The sequence below is a fragment of the Coregonus lavaretus genome, assembly GCF_964263955.1.
Source record: "Coregonus lavaretus genome assembly, chromosome: 7".
Lineage (NCBI taxonomy): Eukaryota > Metazoa > Chordata > Actinopteri > Salmoniformes > Salmonidae > Coregonus > Coregonus lavaretus.
This window is the reverse complement of record NC_139994.1, coordinates 43,997,876-44,010,340: the sequence shown is the minus strand read 5'-3', so window position 1 is coordinate 44,010,340 and position 12,465 is coordinate 43,997,876. Positions and strand designations below refer to the sequence as shown.

Genomic DNA, 12,465 nt, shown 5'->3' with positions numbered 1-12,465 from the left:
TTACCAAAAAAGTGTTAAACAAATCAAAATATATTTTATATTTGAGATTCTTCAAATAGCCAATGTAGCTACCCTTTGCCTTGATGACAGCTTTGCACACTCTTGGCATTCTCTCAACCAGCTTCATCTGGAATGCTTTTCCAACCGTCTTGAAGGAGTTCCAACATATGCTGAGCACTTGTTGGCTGCTTTTCCTTCACTCTGCGATCCGACTCATCCCAAACCATCTCAATTGGGTTGAGGTCGGGGGATTGTGGAGGCCAGGTCATCTGATGCAGCACTCCATCACTCTCCTTCTAGGTAAAATAGCCCTTACACAGCCTGGAGGTGTGTTGGGTCATTTTCCTGTTGAAAAACAAATGATAGTCCCACTAAGCCCAAATCAGATGGGATGGCGTATCACTGCAGAATGCTGTGGTAGCCATGCTGGTTAAGTGTGCCTTGAATTCTAAATAAATCATAGACAGTGTCACCAGCAAAGCACCCCCACACCATATCACCTCCTCCTCCATACGTTACAGTAGGAGATCATCATGCAGAGATCATCCGTTCACCCACACAGCGTCTCACAAAGCCACGGCAGTTGGAACCAAAAATCTCCGATTTGGACTCCAGACCAAATGACACATTTCCACCGGTCTAATGTCCATTGCTCGTGTTTCTTGGACCAAGCAAGTCTCTTCTTCTTATTGGTGTCCTTTAGTAGTGGTGTCTTTGCAGCAATTTGACCATGAAGGCCTGATTCACACAGTCTCCTCTGAACAGTTGATGTTGAGATGTGTCTGTTACTTGAACTCTGTGAAGCATTTATTTGTGCTGCAATTTCTGAGGCTGGTAACTCTAATGAACTTATCCTCTGCAGCAGAGGTAACTCTGGGTCTTCCATTCCTGTTGTGATCCTCATGAGAGCCAGTTTAATCATAGCGCTTGATGGTTTTTGCGACTGCGCTTGAAGAAACTTTCAATTTTCCGGATTGACTGACCTGTTGTTTCTCTTTGCTTATTTGAGCTGTTCTTGCCATAATATGGACTTGGTATTTTACCAAATAGGGCTATCTTCTTTATACCCCCCCCTACCTTGTTACAACACAACTGATTGGCTCAAACGCACTCAGAAGGAAAGAAATTCCACAAATTAACTTTTAAGAAGGCACAACAGTTAATTGAAATGCATTCCAGGTGACTATGTCATAAAGCTGGTTGAGAGAATGCATAGAGTGTGCAAAGTTGTCATCAAGGCAAAGGGTGGCTATTTGAATAATCTCAAATATAAAATATATTTTGATTTGTTTAACACTTTTTTGGTTACTACATGATTCCATATGTGTTATTGAACTATTATTCTATAATGTAAAAAAATAGTAAAAATAAAGAAAAACCCTTGAATGAGTAGGTGTGTCCAAACTTTTGACTGGTGGTGTATTTTTGAGTGTGAACCCATTACACCTCTTTGTTTGTTCACGTACAGTGCATTCGGACAGTATTCAGACCCCTTGATTTAGCTACGATACCCCATAATGACAAAGCAAAAACAGGTTTTTCAAAATTAATTTATTACAAATAGTATTCAGACCCTTTACTCAGTACTTTGTTGAAGTACCTTTGACAGCGTTTACAGCCTCGAGTCTTCTTGGGTATGAAGCTACAAGCTTGGCACACCTGTGTTTGGGGAGTTTCTCCCATTCTTCTCTGCAGATCCTCTCAAGCTCTGTCAGGTTGGATGGGGAACGTCACTGCACAGCTATTTTCAGGTCTCTCCAGAGATGTTCGATCAGGTTCAAGTCCGGGCTCTGGCTGGGCCACTCAAGGACATTCAGAGACTTGTCCCAAAGCCACTCCTGCGTTGTCTTGGCTGTGTGCTTAGGGTTGTGGTCCTGTTGGAAGGTGAACCTTCGCCCCAGTCTGAGGTCCTGAGCACTCAGGAGCAGGTTTTCCTCAAGGATCTCTCTGTACTCCGTTCATATTTCCCTCGATCCTGACTAGTCTCCCAGTCTCTGCCGCTGAAAGAAATCCCCACAGCATGATGCTGCCACCACCATGCTTCACCTTAGAGATGGTGCCAGGATTCCTCCAGACGTGACACTTGGCATTCAGGCCAAAGAGTTCAATCTTGGTTTCATCAGAGCAGATAAAAACATTTTTTTGGCAAACTCCATGGGGGCTGTCATGTGCCTTTTACTGAGGAGTGGCTTCCGTCTGGCTACTCTACCATAAAGGCCTGATTGGTGGAGTGCTGCAACGATTGTTGTCCTTCTGGAAGGTTCTCCCATCTCCACAGAGGAACTCTGGAGCTCTGCCAGAGTGACCATCGGGTTCTTGGTCACCTCCCTGACCAAGGCCCTTCTCCCCCTATTGCTCAGTTTGGCTGGGCGGCCAGCTCTAGGAAGAGTCTTGGTGGTTCCAAACTTCTTCCATTTAAGAATGATGGAGGCCACTGTGTTCTTGGGGACCTTCAATGCTGCAGAAATGTTTTGGTACCCTTCCCCAGATCTGTGCCTCGACACAATCCTGTCTCGGAGCTCTACGGGCAATTCCTTCGACCTCATGGCTTGGTTTTTAACCTCCAGTGTAGTGGTTTAGCAGTAGTAGTGTAGTAGCAAGTAGTATAGTCATAGTATAGCTGTACAATAGCAGTAATGTTCTAGACACCAGAAATAGTAGTATTAGTGGTAGTATTAGTTTAGTACCAGGTGGTTGATGGTGTGTAGGCTATACTACTGTAAAGTAGTAATAGTATAGCAGTAATATAGTAGAGTGGTAGTATTATTATAGTATTAGTATACAGAAGGTTGATGTGGTGTCATGTGCTCATCAGATAAAGGTATCGGAGGCGGGGGCAGGGGTGACGGAGCTTCCAACAACAGAGGGGGGAATGGGGGTAAGAACCCTGCCTGACCTACCCTATGCCGTGCCTACCCTAACCTACCTGGTCTACCTGACCAAACTAAACCCTACTGTGCCTGTCCTGCCTCTGTCTACTGGGCTGGGGACTAGCTTTTTGCTCTGTTCTTGGATAATACCTAGTTCAATTTAACCTAATTCCTCTCTTTAACATCCAATATACAGTGAGGGAAAAAAGTATTTGAGCCCCTGCTGATTTTTCTACGTTTGCCCACTGACAAAGAAATGATCAGTCTATAATTTTAATGGTAGGTTTATTTGAACAGTGAGAGACAGAATAACAACAAAAAAATCCAGAAAAATGCATGTCAAAAATGTTATAAATTGATTTGCATTTTAATGAGGGAAATAAGTATTTGACCCCCTCTCAATCAGAAAGATTTCTGGCTCCCAGGTGTCTTTTATACAGGTAACGAGCTGAGATTAGGAGCACACTCTTAAAGGGAGTGCTCCTAATCTCAGCTTGTTACCTGTATAAAAGACACCTGTCCACAGAAGCAATCAATCAATCCGATTCCAAACTCTCCACCAAGGCCAAGACCAAAGAGCTCTCCAAGGATGTCAGGGACAAGATTGTAGACCTACACAAGGCTGGAATGGGCTACAAGACCATCGCCAAGCAGCTTGGTGAGAAGGTGACAACAGTTGGTGCGATTATTCGCAAATGGAAGAAACACAAAAGAACTGTCAATCTCCCTCGGCCTGGGGCTCCATGCAAGATCTCACCTCGTGGAGTTGCAATGATCATAAGAACGGTGAGGAATCAGCCCAGAACTACACGGGAGGATCTTGTCAATGATCTCAAGGCAGCTGGGACCATAGTCACCAATAAAACAATTGGTAACACACTACGCCGAGAAGGACTGAAATCCTGCAGCGCCCGCAAGGTCCCCCTGCTCAAGAAAGCACATATACAGGCCCGTCTGAAGTTTGCCAATGAACATCTGAATGATTCAGAGGAGAGCTGGGTGAAAGTGTTGTGGTCAGATGAGACCAAAATCGAGCTCTTTGGCATCAACTCAACTCGCCGTGTTTGGAGGAGGAGGAATGCTGCCTATGACCCCAAGAACACCATCCCCACCGTCATACATGGAGGTGGAAACATTATGCTTTGGGGGTGTTTTTCTGCTAAGGGGACAGGACAACTTCACCGCATTAAAGGGACGATGGACGGCGCCATGTACGGTCAAATCTTGGGTGAGAACCTCCTTCCCTCAGCCAGGGCATTGAAAATGGGTCGTGGATGGGTATTCCAGCATGACAATGACCCAAAACACACGGCCAAGGCAACAAAGGAGTGGCTCAAGAAGAAGCACATTAAGGTCCTGGAGTGGCCTAGCCAGTCTCCAGACCTTAATCCCATAGAAAATCTGTGGAGGGAGCTGAAGGTTCGAGTTGCCAAACGTCAGCCTCGAAACCTTAATGACTTGGAGAAGATCTGCAAAGAGGAGTGGGACAAAATCCCTCCTGAGATGTGTGCAAACCTGGTGGCCAACTACAAGAAACATCTTACCTCTGTGATTGCCAACAAGAGTTTTGCCACCAAGTACTAAGTCATGTTTTGCAGAGGGGTCAAATACTTATTTCCCTCATTAAAATGCAAATCAATTTATAACATTTTTTACATGCGTTTTTCTGGATTTTGATGTTGTTATTCTGTCTCTCACTGTTCAAATAAACCTACCATTAAAATTATAGACTGATCATGTCGTTGTCAGTGGGCAAACGTACAAATTCAGCAGGGGATCAAATACTTTTTTCCCTCACTGTATCTTTCCTTTCTTTATGTCACTGTCTCTCTCTTTATCTCTCCCTGCCTCTCTGTCTCTTACTTTCTGCCTCTCTATCTCCATTTATCCATCTCTCTATCCCTACCCCTCTCTCCCTTGGTCCTCCCGATCTCTCTCTCACACCATTAACAAGACCTACTGGGGAGTTATCGACTGAACACACACTCTGAGTGTGTGTACTGTGTTTGGATGGATAAACACATACTCTACTAAAAGCTTCCCCTTGGTATGTTTGTACTGTGGGTGTACTGCACACAAAGCAGGACTGATGGTCTATATCCAAAACCCACATCCTCAATAAGGCACCACTTCTGTTTTCCTGTCAATGTGGTCACAATATCTGGCAACTCGCATGGGGATGGCAGCTGTAGTTTCACTCCGGCTAGATCTTGTCAAAGGCTAATCTTCTCCTTCTCTTCCCAGAGTGAAATCTGGCAACCTGCACTTATCCTCTATATACTGTGACTGACCCCTCGTATGCTGAACTTTCTCCTCTCTCTGGTGACCTTCCTTTGGGGACATTGGTTGTGTTTGTAAGGGGATCGTTCCTGGCTTGGAGCCTGGTGTGTCAGGTTAGGGTTGCCAGTTAATGTTGTCCTATATCCCGCATTTAGGTGGAGCCTTTTCAGATGATGATCTGTTTGGCGTTGGAAATGACGACACCTACAACCCTGACAAAGGGAAAGGTAATGATCTTAGATATGGGAAATGATTAGATAAACAAACAAAAAAAGAGCTTAAGGACAGACTTCTGAGTTCAGACCTTTGCTTGTATTTCTTATGATAAATTATTGAAGATACTCTGTTTTAAATCCTACTTATATGTATAACCGTAAATGTATTGTTTTAATATGACAAATAAATACACAATATTTACATCTGGATTGTTAAGATTCTCTGTCAGGACACAGGGGCCCTTATTAAATGCATTTACATTGATTGCACATGAATGCACATTAATAAATAATGTAACTATCACGTTTCAGAAGAAGACCCAGATGCAGACAGTGTCGAAGTAACAAAAGGCAAACGACAGGTCAAGAGCAGTAATCTAGATCAGAGTCCAAAAGGTACAGAACGGCAGGCAGTCTCAGGGTCAGGGCAGACAGAGATCAATCATCCAGGGTGGTGTGACAAGGTACAGAACGGCAGGCAGGCTCAGGGTCAGGGCAGGCAGAATGGTCAAAACCGGGAAAACTAGAAAACAGGAACTTGAGAAAGACAGGAGCAAGGGGAAAACCGCCGGTAGGCTTGACGAAACAAAATGAACTGGCAACAGACAAACAGAGAACACAGGTATAAATACACTGGGGATAATGGGGAAGATGGGCGACACCTGGAGGGGGGGTGGAGACAAGCACAAAGACAGGTGAAACAGATCAGGGTGTGACAGTAACATACTACCTCACAGTACATCTTTCTATTTGTCCATGTAGGTGGACGTCGTGGCGGCCCATCTACTGCTGATGACAACAACTATGGTATGATGACAACAACAATATTTGTTGATAACAACAACAATATTTCTATGAACCAAAAGTTATACATGGCCATGGTCTGTGTCTAATATTGATTGTTGATTATTGATTATACCGCTCTGTGTTCTTCCTTTGTTCCAGACACCATGGCGGAGACTGGAACCATCGCAGGGATCATCAGTGCCGTTGGCGTGGCGCTGGTTGGCGCGGTTACCAGCTACATCTCCTACCAGAAGAAGAAGTTCTGCTTCAGCATACAACGTAAGAGACCAGCTGGGATTATTGTCCTCTATAATCTAGAGATAATAATAATAGTACATTCATATTTAATCATTAATAATGTAGATATGAGATGATCTCAGACTGTTGTCTCCTACCATCACAGAGAGCCTTAATGCAGACCTGGTGAAGACTGATAACCCGGATGCTGTGGTGGCCACAGAACCACAAGGTAACTACCTAACCACCCATAGAGAACTAGAGCTCTATTCAATCAGATCCGCTTTACATTTGACATTTTTGTCATTTAGCAGACGCTCTTATCTAGAGTGACTTACAGTTAGTGAGTGCATACATTTAGCCGACATTTGCATAGCGGTTGTTTTTGCGGTGTCATTTCATGCAGTTCTACGTCATTTTACATGACTGGAGACTTTGGCAGAATCTTTTTTAATACTGCACAAATGATCGAAATGACAGGCTACTTTGACATTGACAAACTGAGAATCTGAGATCAATAAAAACGACCTTAAATCCATCAATAGCATAGGTCTAGGTGTGTGGAGACACATATTGTAGACTACAATATGAGGAGGACATTTATAGTCCTAAAAAATGCTATCCAGTTTCACTGACACACCCAATGATGGGTAGCTCACTCGCTGGTGAGTATTGATGGTTCTGCAGTGTTGTTGGTTGACACGAGAGTGAAATATGAAACTGTATTCTCTCCAGTTAAAATGGTCTGGATGGAGGAGGAGGAACTCATGTTTTATTTGGTAACTCAATACTCTGGGATGTCTCCAGTCTGGTGAGAAAAAGAGACTAAAGAAAAGTGAGGGAAAGGTTTTCGTTACCCCTGAACTTATACCATATATGACCAACACCTTTCTTATTATGGAATCCATAAGAAGAAGTGATCTTTGTGTTTGGACAATATGCAGCCTATTTTACTTTACTTAAAATGAAGTAGATTAGAGTAGATAAAATGACCTCCAATTGAAAATTGGCATAGGGCTGGTTCTAGTTGTAAAAGGTTTATGAAGACATTATTAAGCTTTAGAAGTTGTAGTTTGTGGGAACTCCTGAGTGGCGCAGCGGTCTAAGGCACTGCATCGAAGTGTTGCGGCGTCACTACAGCCTGGGGTTCGATCCCAGGCTGTGTCACAACCGGCCGTGACCGGGAGTCCCATAGGGCGGCGCACAATTGGACCAGCGTCGTCCGGGTTAGGGGAGGGTTTGGCTTGGGGGGCTTTACTTGGCTTTTCGCGCTCTAGCGACTCCTTGTGGCGGGCCGGGCGCCTGCAAGCTGACTTCGGTCATCAGTTGAACAGTGTTTCGTCCGACACATTGGTGGGGCTGGCTTCTGGGTTAAGCGAGCGGGTGTTAAGAAACGCGGCTTGGCGGGTCATGTTTCGGAGGATGCATGACTCGACCTTCGCCTCTCCCGAGCCCGTTGGGGAGTTGCAGCGATGAGACAAGATCGCAATTTGATATCACAAAATTGGGGAGAAAATAAGGGAAAATTACAACAACTAAAAAAAATATACACTACCAGTCAAAAGTTTGGACACACCTACTCCTTCAATGGTTTTCTTTATTTGTACTATTTTTTTACATTGTAGAATAATAGTGAACACGTCATAACTATGAAATAACACATATGGAATCATGTAGTAACCAAAAAAGTGTTAAACAAATCAAAATATATTTTATATTTGAGATTCTTCAAATAGCCACCCTTTGCCTTGATGACAGCTTTCCACACTCTTGGCATTCTCTCAACCAGCTTCATGAGAATGCATTTCAATTAACAGGTGTGTCTTGTTAATTTGTGGAATTTCTTTCCTTCTTAATACGTTTGAGCCAATCGGTTGTGTTGTGACAAGGTAGGGTGGTATACAGAAAATAGCCCTATTTGGTAAAAGACCAAGTCCATATTATGGCAAGAACAGCTCAAATAAGCAAAGAGAAACAACAGTCCATCATTACTTTAAGACATGAAGGTCAGTATATCCGGAAAATTTCAAGAACTTTGAAAGTTTCTTCAAGTGCTGTCGCCAAAACCATCAAGCGCTATGATGAAACTGGCTCTCATGAGGACCGCCACAGGAATGGAAGACCCAGAGTTACCTCTTCTGCAGAGGATAAGTTCATTAGAGTTACCAGCCGCAGACACATCTCAACATCAACTGTTCAGAGGAGACCGTATGAATCAGGCCTTCATGGTTGAATTGCTGCAAAGAAACCACTACTAAATGACACCAATAAGAAGAAGAGACTTGCTTGGGCCAAGAAACACAAGCAATGGACATTAGACCGGTGGAAATGTGTCCTTTGGTCTGGAGTCCAAATTGGAGATTTAAGGTTCCAACCGCCGTGGCTTTGTGAGACGCAGTGTGGGTGAACGGATGATCTCCGCATGTGTATTTCCTACCGTAAAGCATGGAGGAGGAGATGTTATGGTATGGGGGAGCTTTGCTGGTGACACTGTCTGTGATTTATTTAGAATTCAAGGCACACTTAACCAGCATGGCTACCACAGCATTCTGCAGTGATACGCCATCCCATCTGGTTTGGGCTTAGTGGGACTATCATTTGTTTTTCAACAGGACAATGACCCAACACACCTCCAGGATGTGTAAGGGCTATTTTACCAAGAAGGAGAGTGATGGAGTGCTGCATCAGAGGACCTGGCCTCGGACCGCAGAGTGAAGGGTCCTGTGTAGCTCAGTTGGTAGAGCATGGCGCTTGCAACGCCAGGGTTGTGGGTTCGATTCCCACGGGGGGCCAGTATGTATGCACTCACTAACTGTAAGTCGCTCTGGATAAGAGTGTCTGCTAAAATGTAAAAATGTAAATGAAGGAAAAGCAGCCAACAAGTGCTCAGCATATGTGGGAACTCCTTCAAGACTGTTGGAAAAGCATTCCAGGTGAAGCTGGTTGAGAGAATGCCAAGAGTGTGCAAAGCTGTCATCAAGGCAAAGGGTGGCTATTTGAAGAATAGCAAATATATTTTGATTTGTTTAACACTTTTTTTGGTTACTACATGATTCCATATGTGTTATTTCATAGTTTTGATATCTTCACTATTATTCTACAATGTAGAAAATAGTAAAAATAAAGAAATACCCTGGAAGGAGAAGGTGTGTCCAAACTTTTGACTGGTACTGTATAAAAAAAAGATGTTGCAGTTTGTGTATAAAAAAAAAAATATGTATGCACTCACTAACTGTAAGTCGCTCTGGATAAGAGCGTCTGCTAAATGACGTAAATGTAAATGTGATCAGGTTTATAACCATCAGTTTCATCTCTCCTCTCTTTCACCCACAGTTCAACAGACTCTTCTGGAGCCCCCTAGTGAGGAGAACGCTGTCTAACGTTCCTCCTGTCCTGCCTCGTCCCCCAACCTACACACACACCTGCACACACACACACACACAGAGGGCACACACTTACACGCTCCCACCTTGCGGAATATCTCCCTCCACCTGACACACACACACAAACACACACACCACTTTTGAACGATAGTTCCCCCCCCCCCCTCCTTATACCTGGCTATACAGAGATCGGCAAACTCAGTTTGTAATGTAGGGTTCCATTGGCGGCCATGTTGACACCGCCAACTTGCATGACATTCTAAGTTCAGAATGTCATTGTGACATAACTTGGTGCCAACATGGAGGGCAGTTTTCGACCTCTGTAGACCTCCCCCTGCCCAACTATGTGTACATATCATTTTAATTTATTTTAACTGTTTTAAATACCACTAATATGCCTGTTTACAATATGATTATGTAGGAGATGGTAGCCTGTTCCTGGATCAGTTTGAGTTTGACAATGATAGTCAGAGGACTTGCTAAACTAAAACATACAGATCTCGTACCAGGCTTCCATTTTGATATTTCCTGAAAATATAGTATAGGACATAGTATAGCCCACATACTTGTCCCCTAACTCTGTTTATCCAATCAAAAAGCGTATCCAATCGACACAGGCCCTATGATTGGTGTGGATTTGTTTGCTTAAACATATAAAAAATAAGTGATTTGAACTGTTAAACTGTTGATGCTAGAAATCAAACGTTGATTGATATCCGACCTGCAATTTCTATCTATTGGATTGCCTTCAATATTAGATGTATTGGTTGAATTCAATTGGTTGAACCAATTGAGTTGGTCTAGAAAGTGCACTTCAGAATTTTGTGTTGTTGCTGGAGTTTGAGATTTAATTCAAAAATTGAACCTGTTACATCCCCCCCCCCCCCCATGTATATCCCACTTGTATGAAATTTTTACCATTTCTACCTTCATTGTATATACTCAACAAAGACACAAAGCATTTTGCAGTGGTTACTTACGCAGGTTAGTGTCTAAAAGCTGCATTTTTATAGACTTGGTACCAGTCTGTTTGTGCTTTTTTGCCACATCCTTGTCACTCATTGTAATACTAGCATTGTTATATTGTTGATTGCAGGATGAAAAAAAATTAAGCAATGTTAATTTGAACAACTTATTTGTTACTTACTAACCCCAGAGCTGCTGCTTATTGTCCATGATATAATTCGCGTTTTTTAAAGACACTGAAGAGAGAATAGTATCTTTTCCAATATCCTTAATAGCATACTACTTAGGGAATGAACCAGTAGGGAACTAACCAGTGTATTGGGTCCTAGCATTCTAAGTAGTATTGCAGTATGGACATTGGAGGGTACATAAAGGCTCTGTTCCAATATCCACACTAGCACACTACTTAGGCTGCGTTTATACAGGCAGTCCAATTCTGATATTTTGCCCAATTATTGACAAAATATCTGATCGGATTAGTCAAAATACCAATTACTGGCAAAAGATCAGAATAGGGCTGCCTGTGTAAATGTAGCCTTAGGGAACGAGCCAGTGTATTAGGTCCTACCATTCTAAGTAGTATGCTAGCATGGATATTGTAGCGTAGCCTTTAAGTCTACTTGTGTGGAAATGTGATTGTGATGAAGATATACAACGTACAAAGAGTAGTATTAGTATCTGTTTTGTCTTATTGAGATAATGCCAGTGCTAGAGAAAGTTAAGTAAATATGAAATCGAAGCCTAGTTGAACTTTAAAACCTCTTGATATTGAAGTAACGTAATGGTCACGTTCCAGGCCGACTACATTGCAGACGTTGCAGACATTCCAGGGCATCAACCAATAGTTGCGAGCCACATCATCGACTTGGCAGTCAGGCATCAGGTTGCTATATCATAATGCGGATAGCTGATGTGTTAAAGTCCTATCCAAGCGTTGTGGGATCTGGAAGGCGTCTGCAATGTAGTCAGTCTGGAACGCGCCCAGTGGCTATATAGAGACTGGAAGTTTGTTTTTGTAACAAAGTCATTTAGGGCTATGCATAGACTTCTGAAGTCCTTCAGATTGAGCTCTTTCCTATATGAAAGCATAGTTAGTTAGTCTTAGGTTCTTTGGGTAGTCTTCAGACTAGGTGTTGCTTTGCTGCAGTCAGTTGCTGGTTTGGATGGTTGGGGTCAATTTCATCTCAAGTCAGCCAATTCAGGAAGGGATATCAAATTCCTTTTCAAGAATTGAGAAAATGCATAAGAATTCAGAAAATCTTTATGAATTTATAAAAATCCATAATTGAAAAACAATGGCACATTTCAGTTCATGAATTGGGATTTGAAATCACTCCCTTGAATTGACTTAATTGAAATGGAATTGGCCCCAATCCTGGTTAGGAGACTAGTAGAGTGAAAATGAAGCTTGTAAATTGCGGTGTGAGCATATTTCTGTGTTTTTACTATTACTTGTTGTATGAGCATATTCCTTGATATTACGGTGTGTCCTGATGATCTATACACTCGTTCCTAAGTGTGTTTTTGCAAGAGAAAAAAGGCTCTGCACCCCCACTCTTTCTACACTAACGTTTACTAGAGTGTTTTTGTCTTAACTTCTTAGCTCAACTTATTTAACGTTTCTTTTAGATATAGAAGGACGTTTGTTTCCAAGTGACTTTTATTCCAGATATGAAAACCTTTTTAGGACGGATCTAAAATGGCCCCCTATTCCCTTTGTAGTGCACT

General features: G+C 42.7%; 1 protein-coding gene across 2 annotated transcripts in view; it reads left to right on the top strand.

Annotated features, from left to right (window-relative positions):
• Window positions 1-10,895, top strand: part of LOC311132655 (CD99 antigen-like protein 2) — a 41,491-nt gene extending 30,596 nt beyond the window's left edge. The window contains exons 6-11 of one of the 2 annotated variants that reach the window (XM_084165919.1): window positions 2,816-2,878; window positions 5,306-5,377; window positions 6,128-6,172; window positions 6,311-6,430; window positions 6,555-6,620; window positions 9,722-10,895. In XM_084165919.1, coding sequence (XP_084022045.1) covers window positions 2,816-2,878; window positions 5,306-5,377; window positions 6,128-6,172; window positions 6,311-6,430; window positions 6,555-6,620; window positions 9,722-9,768 — 413 coding nt within the window. In that variant the 3' untranslated portion in view covers window positions 9,769-10,895. The remainder of the gene's footprint in view (window positions 1-2,815; window positions 2,879-5,305; window positions 5,378-6,127; window positions 6,173-6,310; window positions 6,431-6,554; window positions 6,621-9,721) is intronic. The other variant, XM_084165920.1, reaches the window with a different exon arrangement.
• Window positions 10,896-12,465: the final 1,570 nt, after the last annotated feature.